Consider the following 16,803-nt stretch of genomic DNA (forward strand, 5'->3'; position numbering starts at 1 on the left):
CTGTTGAAGTGGTCATGTTGAGATTGTCTTGGTTAAATACAGCTGATCAAGTTCTCTGGTTTACTGTCAGATCTGAAATATTGATAGCTTTGTGCAGCGTAAGAGGAAACAACAGAGAGGAAGTCAGCAGGTTCACATCTGATGCAGGATTCAGTCACAGCATTCGCCTCAGGCTTCCTACTTATTTATTCTTTACATTTGACTGCTAAAAACAACAAGCAATGTAAAAACATGTGAATGAAGTAAATAATTAAATGTTCCAATGATATTTACTACAAATCCAATGTGAGAAACCTGCTTGGATACCACTACTGTTGATGATCTGTTGTGTGGCTCATTTCAAAGTTACAGTAGGGAGCATGAGAGGCTTTCACAGAGTCTGGACTGTAATAAGGTGAGAAAGACATGTGTAAATGTACACACACACACACACACACACACACACACACACACACACACACACACACACACACACACACACACACACACACACACACACACACACACACACACACACCTTATTGTTTTATTATTTGACAATACATTCAGTTTCATAACTACTTGTACATTTCAAAGCCTGGACCTGGGCTGGAATGGAACGGCTCCAAGCCCAACACAAAACCACACGGGAGAATAAACTCTTCCCTATTTCCCCCCTGCTCTTTGTCACAACACAAATGTTATCAAGCATGAGAGGGCAGGCATGTGTTGCTGATCATATGAGTATTAAACAAATATTACAGTGGTCACCCAATATGTTGCGGTGTGCCGTCCATCTCAGCATTGGCCCAGAAACCAGAGAAGGTGCGGCATCCAAGATAGTTTTAAAATGCATTCCTCATGGTACTGAAGCACACGGCTTGTACGAACGTCCGACCACAGGCTTGTGGGATATATATGCAATAGCAGGGTAAATGGTTTGTGATGGGCTTTGTTTTTTTTCTTATGTCTGAATCACCATGTTGCACTGGGCAACAAAATTTGGTGCTCCCACAGAGAGCCCTCACACACAGCTCTGCCAACAGCGAGCTACATTTAAAACTCTGGTCCTGCTGTCCTTGCCATTCTCTCTGCCAAGCAACTCCACAAAACAATAAAAGAGATGTCTCTTTTCTCTCCTTCTACCTGAGACATTTTCATCCTTTTGTCCTCTCCCTCATCCCCTTACTTTCCTCCCCTATCATCCGATTTTGTTTACTTCATCTCCCTCCTCAATTCACTCCTCCTGCTTCGTCTCCACGTCTACTACCTCTGAGCATCAGTAGCATGAAAAATTTGTGGCAAATGTTCCTCCCACACTTCACATTCCAGGGTCTTACAGGATCCCACATGCTTCTTTTCCTCTCTCTCTCTCTCTCTCTCTCTCTCTCTCTCTCTCTCTCTCTCTCTCTCTCTCTCTCTCTCTCTCTCTCTCTCTCTCTCTCAGTCTCACTGTGTGTGTGTCACCAGTGTGTGGGTGCTGGGGTCTGTGAGGCAGGGTAACAATGTGAGTGTCTGTGTGTGGGGGTAGTAATATGCTAATTCATCATTCTTAACGTTACGTTGGCCAGAAGACAGATTCCCTCATTGACATTTCAGTTTTGGATTTATGCATCTCTCTAACCCTGTAGCTTCCAGTCGCTTTAAATTACGCAAAGTTGTAAATTATGTCCATAGTTAAATTATTGATAGCTTCTTATTTACAACTTTAGTGGCACATTACTACTGTCTGGCAGAGTAATCCCAAAAATTTGTAAAGCCTGCCCTGCCCCTTCACAAAGTTAAACAGAAGTTGGATTTATTTGGAAATGCACAGAGGGTTGTGTCAGGAAAACCGTTCGACGTAAAACTTTTGCCAAATCAAACATGTGAATCAAATCTATGACTTCCATACCGGATTGGTTGAGGCCCGGGTCAACACTGACCGCCATCAGGGCTGTTCACCTGCAGGGTGCCGGTGGAAACTGTACTACTGTTGGTCGAAGAAGGAGAGGAGGAGAGTGTGTCTTTAGGAAGAGAGAGAAGAGGAACGCCAAGAGTATAGGACTGAGACTAGGGATGTTGAATTTTGGAACTATGACAGGAAAAGGTAGAAAGCTGGTTGACATGATGCAGAGGAGGAAGGTAGACCTACTGTGTGTCCAGGAGACCAGGTGGAAAGGTAGCAAGGCTAGAAATTTAGGAACAGGGTTCAAGTTGTTCTATCATGGTATAGATGGGAAGAGAAATGGAGTAGGAGTTATCTTGAAGGAGGAGTTTGTTAGGAATGTCCTGGGGGTAAAAAGAGTGTCAGATAGAGTGATGAGTCTGAAGCTAGAAATCGAAGGTGTGACGGTCAATGTTGTTAGTGGGTATGCTCCACAGGTAGGATGTGAGCTGGAGGAGAAGGAGAAATTCTGGTTGGACTTTGATGTGATGCAGAGCATACCTAGAAGTGAGAGAGTTTTCATTGGTGCGGACTTCAATGGACCTGTTGGTGCAGGAAACAGAGGTGATGAGGAGGTGATGGGCAGGTTTGGTATCCAGGACAGGAACGCAGAAGGACAGATGCTGGTTGACTTTGTAAAAAGGATGAAAACGACTATAGTGAATACTTTCTTCCAGAAGAGGCAGGAATAAAAGGTGACCTATAAGAGGGGAGGCAGGAGCACACAGGTAGACTACATCTTGTGTAGATGGTGTAATCTGAAGGAGATCAGTGACTACAAAGTAGTGGTAGGCGAGAGTGTAGCCAAACAGCATGGGATGATGGTGTGTAGGATGACTCTGGTGACAGGCTCTGGGTGGTCAGGAGGTGCTTCCAGATTACTGGACAGCTACAGTTTATGTGATCAGGGAGACAGGTAGGAGAGTACTCGGTGTGTCATCTGGAAGGAAAGTAGATAAGGGGACTTGGTAGTGGAATTAGGAGGTACAGGGGTGTATGCAGAGAAAGAGGTTAGCTAAGAAGAAGTAGGACACTGAGAGGCCTGAGGAGAGTAGACAGGAGTACAGGGAGATGCAGCGTAAGGTGAAAATAGAGGTAGCAAAGGCCAAACAAGGGGCTTATGATGACTTGTATGCTAGGTTGGACAGTAATGAGCGTGAGACTTATCTATACGGGTTGGCAAGACAGAGAGACAGAGATGGGACGGACATGCAGCAGGTTAGGGTGATTAAGGATTGGGATGGAAGTGTATTGACAGGTGCCAGTAGTGTGATGGGAAAATGGAAAGAGTACTTTGAAGAGTTGATCAACAAGGAAAATGAGAGAGAACAAAGACTAGAAGAGGTGGCTTTTGTGAACCAGGAAGTAGCAAAGATTAGTCAGGATGAAGAGGATGAAGAGTGGACAGGCACTCAATCCTGATGATATACCTGTGGAGGTATGGAAGTGTCTAGGAGAGGTGGCAGTAGAGTTTCTGACTGGGTTGTTCAACAGGATAATGAGAAGATGTCTGAGGAATAAAGTAGAAGTGTGCTGGTGCCCATTTTTAAGAACAAGGGAAATGTGCAGAGTTGTGGAAACTACAGAAGAATAAAGCTGATGAGCCATTCAATGAAGTTATGGGAAAGAGTAGTTGAAGCTAGACTAAGGGCAGAAGTGAAAATTTGTGAGCATCAGTATGGGTTCATGCCAAAAACGATTACTATAGATGCAGCATTTGCTTTGAGGATGTTGATAGAGAAGTACAGAGAAGGCCAGAGGGAGCTGCATTGTGTTTTTGTAGATCTGGAGAAAGCTTATGACAGGGTGCCCAGAGAGGAACTGTGGTATTGTATGAGGAAGTCTGGAGTGGCAGAGAAGTATGTTAGAGCGATGCAGGACATGTATGAGGACTGTAAGACAGTGGTGAGGTCTGCTGTAGGTGTGAAAAAGGAGTTCAAGGTGGAGGTGTGACTACATCAGAAATCAACTCTGAGCCCCTTCTTGTTTGCTATGGTGATGGACAGGCTGACAGACGAGGTTAGACAGGAATCTCCATGGACTATGATGTTTGCAGATGACATTGTTTGTTTGTAGTGAGAGCAGAGAACAGGTGGAGGAGAAGCTAGAGAGGTGGAGGTTTGTCCTGGAAAGGAGAGGAATGAAGGTTAGCCGCAGTAAGACAGAGTACATGTGTGTGAATGTGAGGGACCCAGGTGGACGAATGAGGTTACAGGGAGAAGAGATCGAGAAGGTGGAGGATTTTAAGTACTTAGGGTCAACAGTCCAGAGCAATGGAGAGTGTGGAAAAGAGGTGTAGCATGTACAGGCAGGATGGAACGGGTGGAGAAAAGTGTCAGCTAAAATGAAAGGAAATGTGTACAAAACTGTGGTGAGACCAGCGATGTTGTTTGGTCTAGAGACAGTGTCACTGAGGAAAAGACAGGAGACAGAGCTGGAGGTAGCAGAGATGAAGATGTTGAGGTTCTTTTTGGGAGTGACCAGGATGGATAGGATCAGGAATGAGTACATCAGAGGGACAGCACATGTTAGAAGTTTTGGAGATGAAGTCACAGCGGTCAGACTGAGATGGTTTGGACATGTCCAGAGGAGAGATAGTGAATATATTGGTAGAAGGATGCTGAGTTTTGAACTGCCAGGCAGGAGGCCTAGAGGAAGACCAAAGAGGAGACTATCTACACTCAACAAAAATATAAACACAACACTTTAAAGATCTATAATTCATTCCAGATACACAATATTACAATTTCTCTCAAATAAATCTGTCTAAATGTGTGATAGTGAGCACTTCTGCTTTGCTGAGATAATCCATCCCACCTCACAGGTGTGCCACATCAAGATGCTGATCTGACATCATGATTAGTGCACGGGTCTACCTTATACTGCCCACAATAAAAGGCCACCCTGAAATGTACATTTTTGTCTCACAGCAAAATGCCACAGATGCTACAAGCATTGAGGGAGCGTGCAATTGGCATGCTGACAGCAGGAATGTCAACCAGATCTGTTGCTCATGCATTGAATGTTCATTTCTCCACCATAAGCTGTCTCCAAAGCCGTTTCAGGAAATATGGTAGTACATCTAACCAGCCTCACAACCGCAGACCACGTGTAACCACACCAGTCCAGGACCTCCACGTCCAGCAGGTTCACCTCCAAAATCGTCTGAGACCAGCCACTCAGACAGCTGCTGAAACAATTGGTTTGCATAACCAAATACTTTCTGCACACTGTCAGAAACCGTCTCAGGGAAGCTCAACTGCATGCTCGTCGCCCTCATCAGGGTCTTAACCTGACTCCAGATCGTCGCCGTAACAGACTTGAATGGGCAAATGCTCACATTCGATGGCGTCTGGTACGTTGGAGAGGTTTCCTCTTCACGGATGAATCTCGGTTTACATTGTTCAGGGCAGATGGCAGACAGCGTGTGTGGCGTTGTGTGGGTGAGCGCTTTGCTGATGTCAATGTTGTGGATTGAGTGGCCCATGGTGGTGGTGGGGTTATGGTATGGGTAGGCATCTGTTATGGACGAAGAACACAGGTGCATTTTATTGATGGCATTTTGAATGTACAGAGATACGGTGATGAGATCCTGAGGCCCATTGTTTGCCATACATGCATGAACATCACCTCATGCTTCAGCAAGATAATGCATGGCCCCATGATGCAAGGATCTGCACACAATTCTTGGAAGCTGAAAAGCTGTCCTAGTTCTTACATGGCCAGCATACTCACCAGACATGTCACCCATTGAGCATGTTTGGGATGCGCTTGACCGGCGTATACGACAGCGTGTACCAGTTCTCACTAATATCCAGCAACTTCGCACTGTCATTGAAGAGGAGTTGACCAACATTCCACAGGCCGATATTGACAATCTGATAAACTCTATGCGAAGAAGATGTGTTGCACTGCATGAGGCAAATGGTGGTCACACCAGATATTGACTGCTTCTGAGTCCCCAGACCCCAATAAAGAAAAAAAAACTGCACATTTCAGAGTGGCCTTTTATTGTGGGCAGTATAAGGTAGACCCGTGCACTAATCATGATGTCAGATCAGCATCTTGATGTGGCACACTGTGAGGTGGGATGGATTATCTCAGCAAAGCAGAAGTGCTCACTATCACACATTTAGACAGATTTGTGGAAAATGTTTGAGAGAAATGGTAATATTGTCTATCTGGAATGAATTATAGATCTTTAAGTCCATCTCATGAAAAATGGGAGCAAAAACAAGTGTTGCATTTATATTTTTGATTTTTGTTGAGTGTATTAACATTGATAAAAGTGGGGAAAAAATCCTGTCGGCCCTATTCTTGACTTTACAACAAACTCATATATGTGTGTGTGTGTGTGTGTGTGTGTGTGTGTGTGTGTGTGTGTGTGTGTGTGTGTGTGTGTGTGTGTGTGCGTGCGTGCGTGCGTGTGTGTGTGTGTGCGTGCGTGTGTGTTTGCAGAAAGCCACCCTCCACTTACCTCTGCTGCTGACCCCCCTGTACACATTCATCAGATCTTCTCCACCCAGAAAGCTACAGCACGAAGTAAACACCAGCTCTCACTCCACTCCTTAGCGGACCATCCATCTGGCACACGCCTAGAATCATTTGCATAATAATCTAGCGCTGTTTTTGTGGAAATACGTTTGTTGACTTTTGCCACAGGTTCACTACTGGTCTCCTAAGTTTTGCAGCATGCACCGCTATTAGTCATCTTCATGAGTCAATGATAAGTCACCATCTACGACTGCAAGAAAAAAAAATAGCATTAATGTGATCAATGTGTCTGTGTTCATCTTCTGGCTCTACAGACAACTGACTCTTAATACATCCGACACTAGTGAAAGGATAGCCTCCCTGCTTGAGGTAATGACCATAAAACTGTTTTCACATACATAAAGCTATATTAAAAACCCATAACCCTTCACATTTTATATTTTAAAAGGGACAGAAAAGCGTTATCTTTGCTGCTGTCAATCCTGAGAAGTCAGTAAACCAGTAAACCCAGTAGGTGATGAATAGGGAGACAGGAAGTGTGAAAGAAAAATTGGTGGATAACTTCAAGTAAAGATGGAGAAAGTAAATGACGAGGGAAACTGTGAGAGCTGTGACAATGAAAACACAACCATAATAAACAAGTCTTAAAGCTGTGGAAAGAAGACGAGCAGCTATGCTGCCACCCCATTCGCAATTGAGACGTGCCAAGAAAAAGTGAAAAGGAGAGAACAAATGAAAAAAGAAAGTGAAAGACTGTGGACAACTGTTCAGAGAACAGAACATGACCAGATGTCAGATTGTTGCTGTATATTTTCAATTTAAAAAGAGGCTTTTAAAGACTGGAACACTGCATCTATGGAGAATGTCTCCAAAATAACCACGATTTCAAAATTCTGTAAACCTATATATTAGATATTTTTTGTCTTTTTTTTTTTTTTTTGACCTTATTGTGTATTTTAAAAAATTCTCCCTAATATATCAGTAGATTTCATTTTCTCTCATTTTAGCACTTTTTTCAGATCATTACATTTTTCAATTAACAATAAAACCATATCTATAGATTTAATAATATAATTATATATTTATAGACACACATACACAAACACACACACGCACACACACACACGCACACGCACATACACACAGATATTCATTAAGTCTATATACTGTATGTATTACTTCTATAAAATATACGTATTATATACTTATATAAGTATGTGTTACTTGTATCAAATATACATATTATATACTTACATAATTATTAGACTTTAAAGTGTTATGAATACAAAGTTTTCAAAGAGCTTTTGTCCTATATCCCATAATTTAGCCTCACAAGAAGAATTTTATGTCAAAAACAAAAAAGCTTCAAATTAACATTTCAATGAAAATCATTTATGGTTTTGCATCGTCAAACGTTCTGAAAGGAGTCATTCTCCTCAAACATTTTAAATTCTGTTAAATTAACTGAACTGGTCAGGTTTTCAAAGGAGCTGATGACGTTAAGTATGTCTGGCAAATTGTAGCTGACCCCGGTGGAGCCAGCATCAATTTAATGGCATTTAGAGAGCCGGAGTGTTGCCATTCGGCTTCCCTCCCTTCCTCATCATGTAGTCCTGTCCATGTGCAACTGGGGAAGTCAATATTGGTTCTGTCTGCCACCCTGTTTTGCTTGGACTGGTCTTACCAGCAAAGACAGGAGACACTAATAAAATAGAGTTCTTTATTTAGTGAGAAGAACTAAGAGACAAGGCAAACTGAAGCCTCAGGAAGTCATTTACTTGGGTGGAGTGTCTAAAATTCAAAGTTTGCTTTGGAAGCAAAGGGAGATACTGCAGAAAACGAGTGGCTCAGGCAGTTTTTTTTTTGTATGCATTGCTCAAGAAAAACTCAACATCCATGTTTTGGAAAATGTTTCATAGGAATAAAATATTTCAAAAGCTTTCAAATCATAAGTAAACTGTAAGAGAATTAGTACAGTTTTTGTTTTGAAAGTAACATACAGTATGAATAAAGTAAAATGCCATCTGTTATGACACTGGATGTGTGTGCAGGATGAAAATTCAGAGCTTCCACTGCATCGAGTGGAATAAGGCTGCACAGAATCAGGGACGGGCGATAACTGCGTTTTATGTCCACTTCATTTCCCTTGCAAATCAGCTCCACATTCTAGAAGTTTTCTGTTGCCAGCACCCTTTCTCTCTGAAACATGAACCGATTCAGGCTCATTAAACAGGATGAGCCTAGTACCAAGCGAGTTATTCCGCGCCGAACAATGGGATGTGGTCAGGTGGTGGAAGCACCAGTTTCACGTCACTTCCCCGTCATTGTCTCCGGGTACGAGACTGCAGATCCCAACGGGGCCAGTAATGCCTGCTCGCCATCAACATCAACTGTGATTGCTCTAGTGCGAAAAAGCTTTACTGAAAACTTAAATCATATACTGCTTGTGTAAATTTGTGTGCTGCAAAATGTTTGTACCCAGCGTGAAATTATGGCCATAATTATGTATATCTCATACAAAATTACATGTGGTGTGAAAAATATTCCTTCTTTGATTCATCCATTCATTCTTTTGTATAACGTGCTGATGTCCTATACTTGATTTTTTTTTCTTTCACTTTTTACTGTACAGCTTTCAAAAGGTCCAATCAGAAACTGTGGACAAGTTCCAGGGAAACAGGACCCAAGCACCCTGAAGAGCCTTTTTGCCTCACTTTTATTCACTCCTGTTCTTTCTCAAGAGTTCCTCCTGAAAGTATTTGGCAAACACTGGTGAAAAAAAAGACTTTGAGGGAAGAAAAACAACAAGTCGTTCTTGAGCCACCCACACCCCATCTGCTGTGGTATTATCTTCTTTTATTATCTACAGATTATGTGCGCTGATATGATTTCTACAGTTTGGTCTGGTCATTGTGATTGTTCTAGTTGGGGTTTGTTTTTTTGTTTGTGGAATGCTGTGAGGGAAGAAAAAAATCTTCCTCCATGTGCATCTAATCGCCCATTCAGGACCCTCTTAATGGCTTGTCAGTTCCCCTTGCCCTTCTATTTTCTGTCCAATTAATTCCTTTCTAGCTCTCCGGATAAAGGGAAACAATGGGGCCCCTCCACAGCATAATGAATCATTAAAATTCAGCAGTGCGGCCCTGGCACTTGGCTTCTCTCTAGGCTGGTTAGGGACGACTGCTTGGCATGCATGCCAGGGCCAACTTGCGCGCACTACCCATTGAACCAAAGACGAGGGGATCTCTCCTCATTCCTCTGCTGTTGGTGGTTTAATAAAAAGATTTCAATTTGCTATTTTGGTAAATATGTGTTTCGTTTAAACTCAAGGGCCTTCGAGGTCAGTAGCTTCTGAGAGAGGCGCCAGAAGCGGATAACGAAATGTTTACCGCGGCACATGTCAGTTTAATTTATACAAACTGACTCAATGAAAAGCTCATGAAGAATTATTTAAAACACATTTAGCTTCAAATGAGTTTGATTGAGTCACACTTCCGCTTGATTTCTAGCAGCACTCGATCACGTTTACTGTGAAGGTTTAATTACGGTCACTTTGGAAAAGTGTTGAGAGGCGTGATGGCTGAGAATCACTCCCTCACGGTCTTGCTGATGTCTCCTCACAGCTGTAGCTCACAGGACAGATGTTTGACGAGTGGGGTAATATGAACAGCTGGTACGCAGAGAAAAGGCGAGCCCATAACTCAAATGTTTTTTCACAAACTGTTTCCAAAAAAAAAAACAAAAAAAAACAATTGAAAACTAAACAATAATAACAAAGACAAATATCAAGAAAAAGTATCTTTTATTTAAAAAAAAAAAAAAAAAAAAGGCCAGCAAATGGGTTAGCTGTGTAATGTGAATGGAATTAGTTATTTGAACAACAATGATTTTCACAGCCTGTTTCAAAATTATACACCGGAATAATATACAAAACATACTCGGAACGTGATGTCCCTCACGCTTCTCATACAGCATCTCACAGAAAAATACAAACCAAGGCTGTAAGGAATGACATCAAATTAAGGATATAATCAGGTTAGCGGTAGGAACTTCTGATGTGGATTACTGACGGTGCTGTCTGAAATTTGTTAATAATTCAACATCCATTCATTCACATGGAAGTAGTGACAATAAGCATTAGAAGGCACAAAACGTTTGGCGCGAGACTGCAGCAGTGAGTCGGCACTTGATGTGATAAATACGGACAAAAACACACAGATTCTAGCATCGCTTTCAGTAAAGAATTGTTTAAGCATCATTCAGTGGGATTATGTCAAGCGCTTCATTTCCCTAACACATACACACACACACACACACGGGCACACACTCATATTCGTGTGTTGTCCAACCATGTGTACAGGAGGCCCAGCTGACGTGTCACTCAGAGCGTGCGGTATTATTTTACCCCATTTCCTTTAACCCAAGATCATGACTAATCACAATTTACCAAGCATACTTTCAGACACCTGTTGTGTCCTGTGTGTCTGCTGGTCCAGCTCCGTCTGCTCGCAGCCTGAAATGTTGATGTTACCAGAAATTTATCAGTGGAATGATGTGGAAATTATTGTAACGGTACCATCCCAAACTTCATTTACGTTATTTCCATTAAAAGCCAAACACTACTGTAAATAACCAAATCCACATTACGTGTGTTTATATCTACTTAAGAAGAGAAAGAAACCAATGAAGCATGAACATAAATACATATAAGACTTTTTCTGCCAAGATGACACATTAAGATTCATATGAGTCATTTTAGTTAAGACTGATCCTCTGATGCAAATGGCCAAATGTGCTGCGATATGACTCCGGCCATTCATTTAAATTTTACTGCAAAAATTCACATAATTGGTCCCGTCCCCAATGTATCTGCTTCTCCATCTGCTTCACAGCAGAATTGAGCCAAAGTGTTTCTCTCCTACACAACCAAGTGGCAGGACTTTGCTTTACCTCACATGTGCAAACGCACACAATCTCAAACTGGAAAGATGGTGGGATGTACAGAATGTAGGCGTGGGCGACATTTCCTCATGGAGGAGTTTGGCTCGCCTGGAAAACACAATTGGTCTCTGCGTAAAACGTCTTTACAAAATGTTGTTTTCATCGAGACGATATAACTTTGTATAAAATCAGCAGGCACTTTTTTGTGTTAGTTTCACCTTCAAATGGTCACAGGTAGCCTACTGCCCCCCCTTCGTGCACTTCACCACCTTGCTCCTCACTTCCTTCATTAGTAGTGCATCAATCTGGACGAGTCTCTGGCGTGAACAAGACTGTTTTGACGTCCCCTTAAGGCCGAGACAGTGTGGTGTAGACGGGCTGGTCCCAGCTGGAGGCGGTGGGGCTGTGGGTGGGAGCCATGGAGAGGCTGTTAAGGATCGGGCTGCCGTAGGGCCGCCTGGATGAATGGAAGTAAGGGTACTGGTAAAGGCTGGAAGGGTAGCCGGAGTATGGGTTGTAATAGTTGGAGCTCTGGATGTCAGTATAGTCACACTGGGAGCTGGAGAATGACGCTGCGGCTGAGGCAGCTGAGGCGGCCGTGGTGACGCAGGCCTGGCTACTGTAGGAGCCATAATCGGGATGTGAAGGCGACCTGTGGGAGTGGTCGCTATAGTGGCTGGGGCTCAGTTGCTCCGTTTTAATGTGGAGCCGGTGCTGGCCCACCTCACCAGCGGAGGGAGAAGAGGAGGACATGGCACCCTTGCGGCTCCACGCTGACCCGTTGGTGCCTGCTAGGCTGTAGGAGGAAGTGTAAGAGCCGCCGGGCGCTGGAGGCTGGCCGTGGATGTGGTCCGGTGGCGGGACGGAGGAGGACGAGGTGTGGCCGTTGAGCGGGAGGTACTGGTCGAACTCGTGCACGTCGAAGGTCTCCATGTTGCTGATGACATCGGTGCTGAGCTCGGAGATGTCGACATTGCTGAAGTCGATGTTTTGCCTGCTGCTGTCAACAAGACGACGACCCTCATGTTTCAGATCATGCTTCACCCCATGGTGCAGGTCTGTTTTGGGGGTAGTGGGTGGGGTAGGGGGGCCGTGGGTTTGCCCTGAAAAGATAAAATGTGCTTCATCACTCCAGATATAAAGTATATGACCGATATTCTGCTGGGGAAAAAAAATCACAAAATAATAAGCAATACAGTTGAGGACATACCTGCATGTTCTGGGTGGTGATGTCCATCAGTAAGTCCCACCAGTCCTCCCAACCCAGGTTCAGCTTTATACATGTGATGTGCCAGTTCTGCACCCGAGTCCGAATCGCTCTGGCCTGGTTTCACAGTCTTCCGTCGCCTGGGCTGGTACTTGTAGTCTGGATGATCTTTCTTGTGCTGAACCCGAAGCCTCTCCGCCTCATCCACAAATGGCCTCTTCTCACTTTCTGAGAGCAAACTATGGTGGGAAAAATGCAAAGCCTATAAGTTTGTGCAGTGAAACTACGTAAAAGTAAAAGATAAAACAGTTAGACGGCCCAAACTTCTTTGAGAGTTTTATTTTTAATTTTTCATTGAAGGACTAGAAAAAACTATCAAACTTCCTGTCTTAAATTCTTTAAATCATTTATGTTCGAAACATGTTATGGAGCAAACATAAAATATAAGAAATATGAATTTACACCCCCAAAAAAATTTTTTTCCGTGTTAATAAGACGTTTTCTTACCGCCACAGTTTCCCAAGAGTCTTGCTCAGTTCGGCGTTGTGCAGGTGTGGGTACTGATCCGCCAGCTTCCTCCGGGCCGCTTGCGCCCAAACCATGAACGCGTTCATGGGTCTCTTGACGTGAGGCTTATTCTTCAGAGACCCGTTCCCTCTCACAGGCATGGGTACCAAAGACCAGTCGTATCCTTTGAGGACCTGAGAGACGGCGTCACGTATGCAAGCTGGGAACCGGTCGTCATCCTCGGAGTCCAGTTTCTTGCCCAAACCAGTGAGCATGGATCCTTGGCCGTCGGAGCCAGTCGGTGAGGACGGAGCGTCGGAGTCGGACTCGTCCTGCGACATGGAACTGTTGGTTCCGGATGGGCTGCAGGGCTGGTCGTTGACACACTTGTCATGGTCCTCTGTCATCTTCAACATTATTGCTTCAACCCTTAGGGATGAAAATCCAAGAATGTGTCTTCACTTGAAAAGAATCAAACCAAGTGCGCAATAGAGTGCCCAGTGCGCCCTTTACGCACGGTGCGCCACAGTAAATTCCTTAAACAATTTCAGTCCGTTGTTTTCCTCCGATTTCCTTGCTTAACTTCTTAGTACTGTTTTCCTTGCTTCTCGTGTGACGTGCAGTCGTGAAAGCTGTAGTCCACAATGTGAACTGAGGCTGTTGAGTTGGAATTTTAAAATCATTACCCCACCCTCCGCCAGGGATTGGCTGGAATAAATCACCACTTTCCCTCATTGGTCCAGAGTTTAACGTGAGATTTATTATTATGTTATTGACTTGGTTCTTTTTTTTTTTAAATTTTAGTTCTGTTTTGTTTTGTTTTTTTAAGTTTAGAACATCATAATGCAAAAAAGAAACCTTTTCTTGACGTTAATCATAATAATGTTAATGGAAAATATAATGAATTCAGAAAGTCTTCATGCTGATAAATATTTTCAGATATTATTATCCATCTCCATAGGACACATATATTTACTCTTTATGCATGCTTGTACTTCGATAAAAACATTTGAATGATGAACTGATTTTATCGATACCGTTTATTTTGTGTACATACACAAGTATTTATGACATTTCTTTTGACAGGACTAGTTAAACTTTCTGTCATATCATCAGGAAGATATTCAGTTCATGTCTATATTATGCTCGTCAGTAAAAGAACTTTTATACTTGTTAAAAAGTCCCACAGAAGCCTGAACCTCTGACAGGAACTGCTCTTGAATGTCTTTGAACAGAAAGATGAGCTCAATGTCTGGGCGGGGTCACATCCCGTTCGTTCAGTCTTGGTAAATAAACTGAAAGTAAAATTATTCAGATCGTTAAATGTAATTCGACAAATTCTTCCGCAAACTAAAAACCTGTTTATCAAGTAACTAAAATAACCAAAGTGTTAGGATAATGTGGTGAGTTTTCATTATGTAATTACTCCTGCATTATTAAAGTATTTATTACAGTACACGAGAGCGTCAAATAGGGTGGTTTTTGGAAAGTTTTCCTAATTCTTCCATTGAATCAGATATTTTGAAAAATTCTCAAGAAACACGTATAGAAAATGATGATCTGTAAAACATTAATGAAACAGAGTATGATTATTTGATCTCATCAGTCAGTAACCAGCACATTGTCTCCCTTTTTGTCCTTCAGTTAATCATTTATTTGAATTATTTTTAAATTATTTGTGGCGCATTGCTCACCTAAGGAACTAATAATGACTCTCAGACACATCTCCACCCACAAACTCACACCTCCATCTGCGGAAGATTCCTCATCCAAGCAAAGTTTTCAAATGACAGACGTTGATGTAAATGCTGTACAACAAAGTTTGAGGTGAGAACTTCAATATTTAGTCGAGAGAGCTGGGAATGAAGAGAAATTATATTCTTCATCTGGACGTCAGGTTAAAGGTTAAACAACGGCGCAAAAAACGTTCATTCTTGCTCATCGGTCATTTAGTAGCGCGACTGTGACTTCAAATTGATGCCTTTGAGTGCATCTGTGACAATAATGTATCAGAAACCACAAAGTAAAAAGTAGAAATAGATCTCAATCATAATATATCACAGCATCCAGAGAAAAATGAGAATTTAAGTAATCTCCAAGATATCAGAGACGTGCGAGTTAAACAGTTTCAGAAAGTGAATGCTTTTGTTAATTTGTCTAAGCATGAAATGACAAATGTGCCAGTGCTTCTGGCCAAGTATAATATTTCAGCATGGTTGCAAATTATAGCAAATTTTCTCAGGGACAGCAGGATCTTCCCTCCTACTAGAAACGATTGCTGTGTTGCTTTCTTTGGGTGAAAAAATCCATAGTAAAAAATTGCAAGGAACATAAATTCAACTCTTTTTTTAATTCAAGTTGAGTGTTTGTCTAAGTTGAATGCACAAATTAATACTCTCCAACCAAATAGACCTCTGTGAGCCCAATTTTCATCCATTTTCCAAATTTAGAAGAGAAACGCTACGCATTTGTATTTTTGTATTGTGTATACCACTTTTCTCCATTAGTATAACCATTTTTTATGACATCAACAATATAAAGAGCACAGGAGATAAGTAAGCAGATTGTCCCTCACTTAAGTGGGGTGATTTTTATCTGTTTCACTTTGAAAAGACCAGATATGTTTGTGCTGGACGGCACTAACATCTGTCCGAAGCTGGCTGCAGGTGTCCGGAGCAGAAGATGGATCATAATGTGGAAATAATAGAAAACTGTGACTTTTAAATACAGTCCAAAGTTTACTGTGAGACATGGTAATGGATGGCACCGTAAGGTGAGAAGTTTTCATTGTTATTATTAACAACAGGCCTTGTCACTGAATTTAAACCAACATGGTGTTTGATGTTGGTAGAAGCATCATGTGTCTGAATGTGATGTAAATATTTAGTGCAATTTAGTTTCTTGATCATTTCTAGCACGGGCGATGAAATGGAGGAGTCCCTGAGCCCACTCAGCAGCTGTCAAAGCCCTCAGTCGGGTCAAGTTCAGTGTGTGTGTGTGTGTGTGTGTGTGTGTGTGTGTGTGTGTGTGTGTGTGTGTGTGTGTGTGTGTGTGTGTGTGTGTGTGTGTGTGTGTGTGCGTGTATGTGTGCGTGTATGTGTGCGTGTGCCTGTGCCTGTGCGTGTGCCTGTGCGTTCGAGTGTGCATGTGTGTGTGAGTATGTGTGTGTGAAAGAGAGAAAGGACAGAACTTTGTCAGACAAGAATGACTTGTTATCCCCTTTTCATATATGTTCAGCAATCATCTGGAAAACCAAATCAGTTCTCCCTCTAATGGGACAAAAGTATTGATCAATCCGGCTGACCAAGTTAAAAAAAAAAGTGTTTCATTTGGTTTTCTTTATCAGATGCTTGAACTGCCTGAACATGAATATTGTCGACTATGCCGTACCAGAAGACTCTGACTCATTAAATAAATGTTTCATAATGTTGTTTCATTTGTGGATGTTGTAATCCACATTGAGGGGAAAAACCAGTCACTGATGATTGTCTGTCATTCACATGGGGAAATGTGGATTTATTATGCTGTGAATTGTTATCACATGTTCAGACTTTAGGTGTAAATAGGCAAAAGCCAAATTTAATGTAATGATTTTTGAAATGTGAAAATGCAAATTCCATATGTGACATTCACGGGTAGCGGTGAGATAGTATCTGTGTTCTTGGTTCAGAGTAAAAGACAGACTGGAAACAGGCTCCAGTCCTCTCTTTAATGTCTCCCTGAATTGTGGGTAGAAGCTCAACCAGAG

The 16,803-nt window shown here is 42.3% G+C and overlaps 1 protein-coding gene across 2 annotated transcripts; it reads right to left on the reverse strand.

The window, feature by feature from the left end:
- Positions 1-10,185: 10,185 nt before the first annotated feature.
- Positions 10,186-13,688, reverse strand: LOC137609844 (transcription factor Sox-8). Of its 2 annotated transcripts, XR_011038383.1 has the most exons (4): positions 13,056-13,688; positions 12,552-12,787; positions 11,560-12,444; positions 10,186-11,449 (listed from the first exon to the last, which is right to left on the reverse strand). XR_011038383.1 is itself a non-coding variant. In XM_068337179.1 (3 exons), the coding sequence occupies exons 1-3, from the start codon at positions 13,469-13,471 to the stop codon at positions 11,690-11,692; spliced, it is 1,407 nt and encodes a 468-aa protein (XP_068193280.1). In that variant the 5' UTR covers positions 13,472-13,688; the 3' UTR covers positions 10,186-11,689. The 2 variants fall into 2 exon arrangements, 1 of the variants encoding a protein (XP_068193280.1); XM_068337179.1 differs by having other exon boundaries at positions 10,186-12,444.
- Between the last annotated feature and the right edge of the window lie 3,115 nt (positions 13,689-16,803).

The sequence above is a fragment of the Antennarius striatus genome, chromosome 16 (genome assembly GCF_040054535.1).
Source record: "Antennarius striatus isolate MH-2024 chromosome 16, ASM4005453v1, whole genome shotgun sequence".
Taxonomy (NCBI): domain Eukaryota; kingdom Metazoa; phylum Chordata; class Actinopteri; order Lophiiformes; family Antennariidae; genus Antennarius; species Antennarius striatus.

Bases quoted from the DNA above. Each gene is read 5' to 3' on its own strand.
- LOC137609844 (XM_068337179.1), bottom strand. From the start codon at position 13,471: ATGTTGAAGATGACAGAGGACCATGACAAGTGTGTCAACGACCAGCCC. The intron at 12,788-13,055 runs GTAAGAAAACGT...TTCCCACCATAG, and splicing joins ACTCTTGGGAAACTGTGGCG to TTTGCTCTCAGAAAGTGAGA. The intron at 12,445-12,551 runs GTATGTCCTCAA...TTATCTTTTCAG, and splicing joins TCACCACCCAGAACATGCAG to GGCAAACCCACGGCCCCCCT.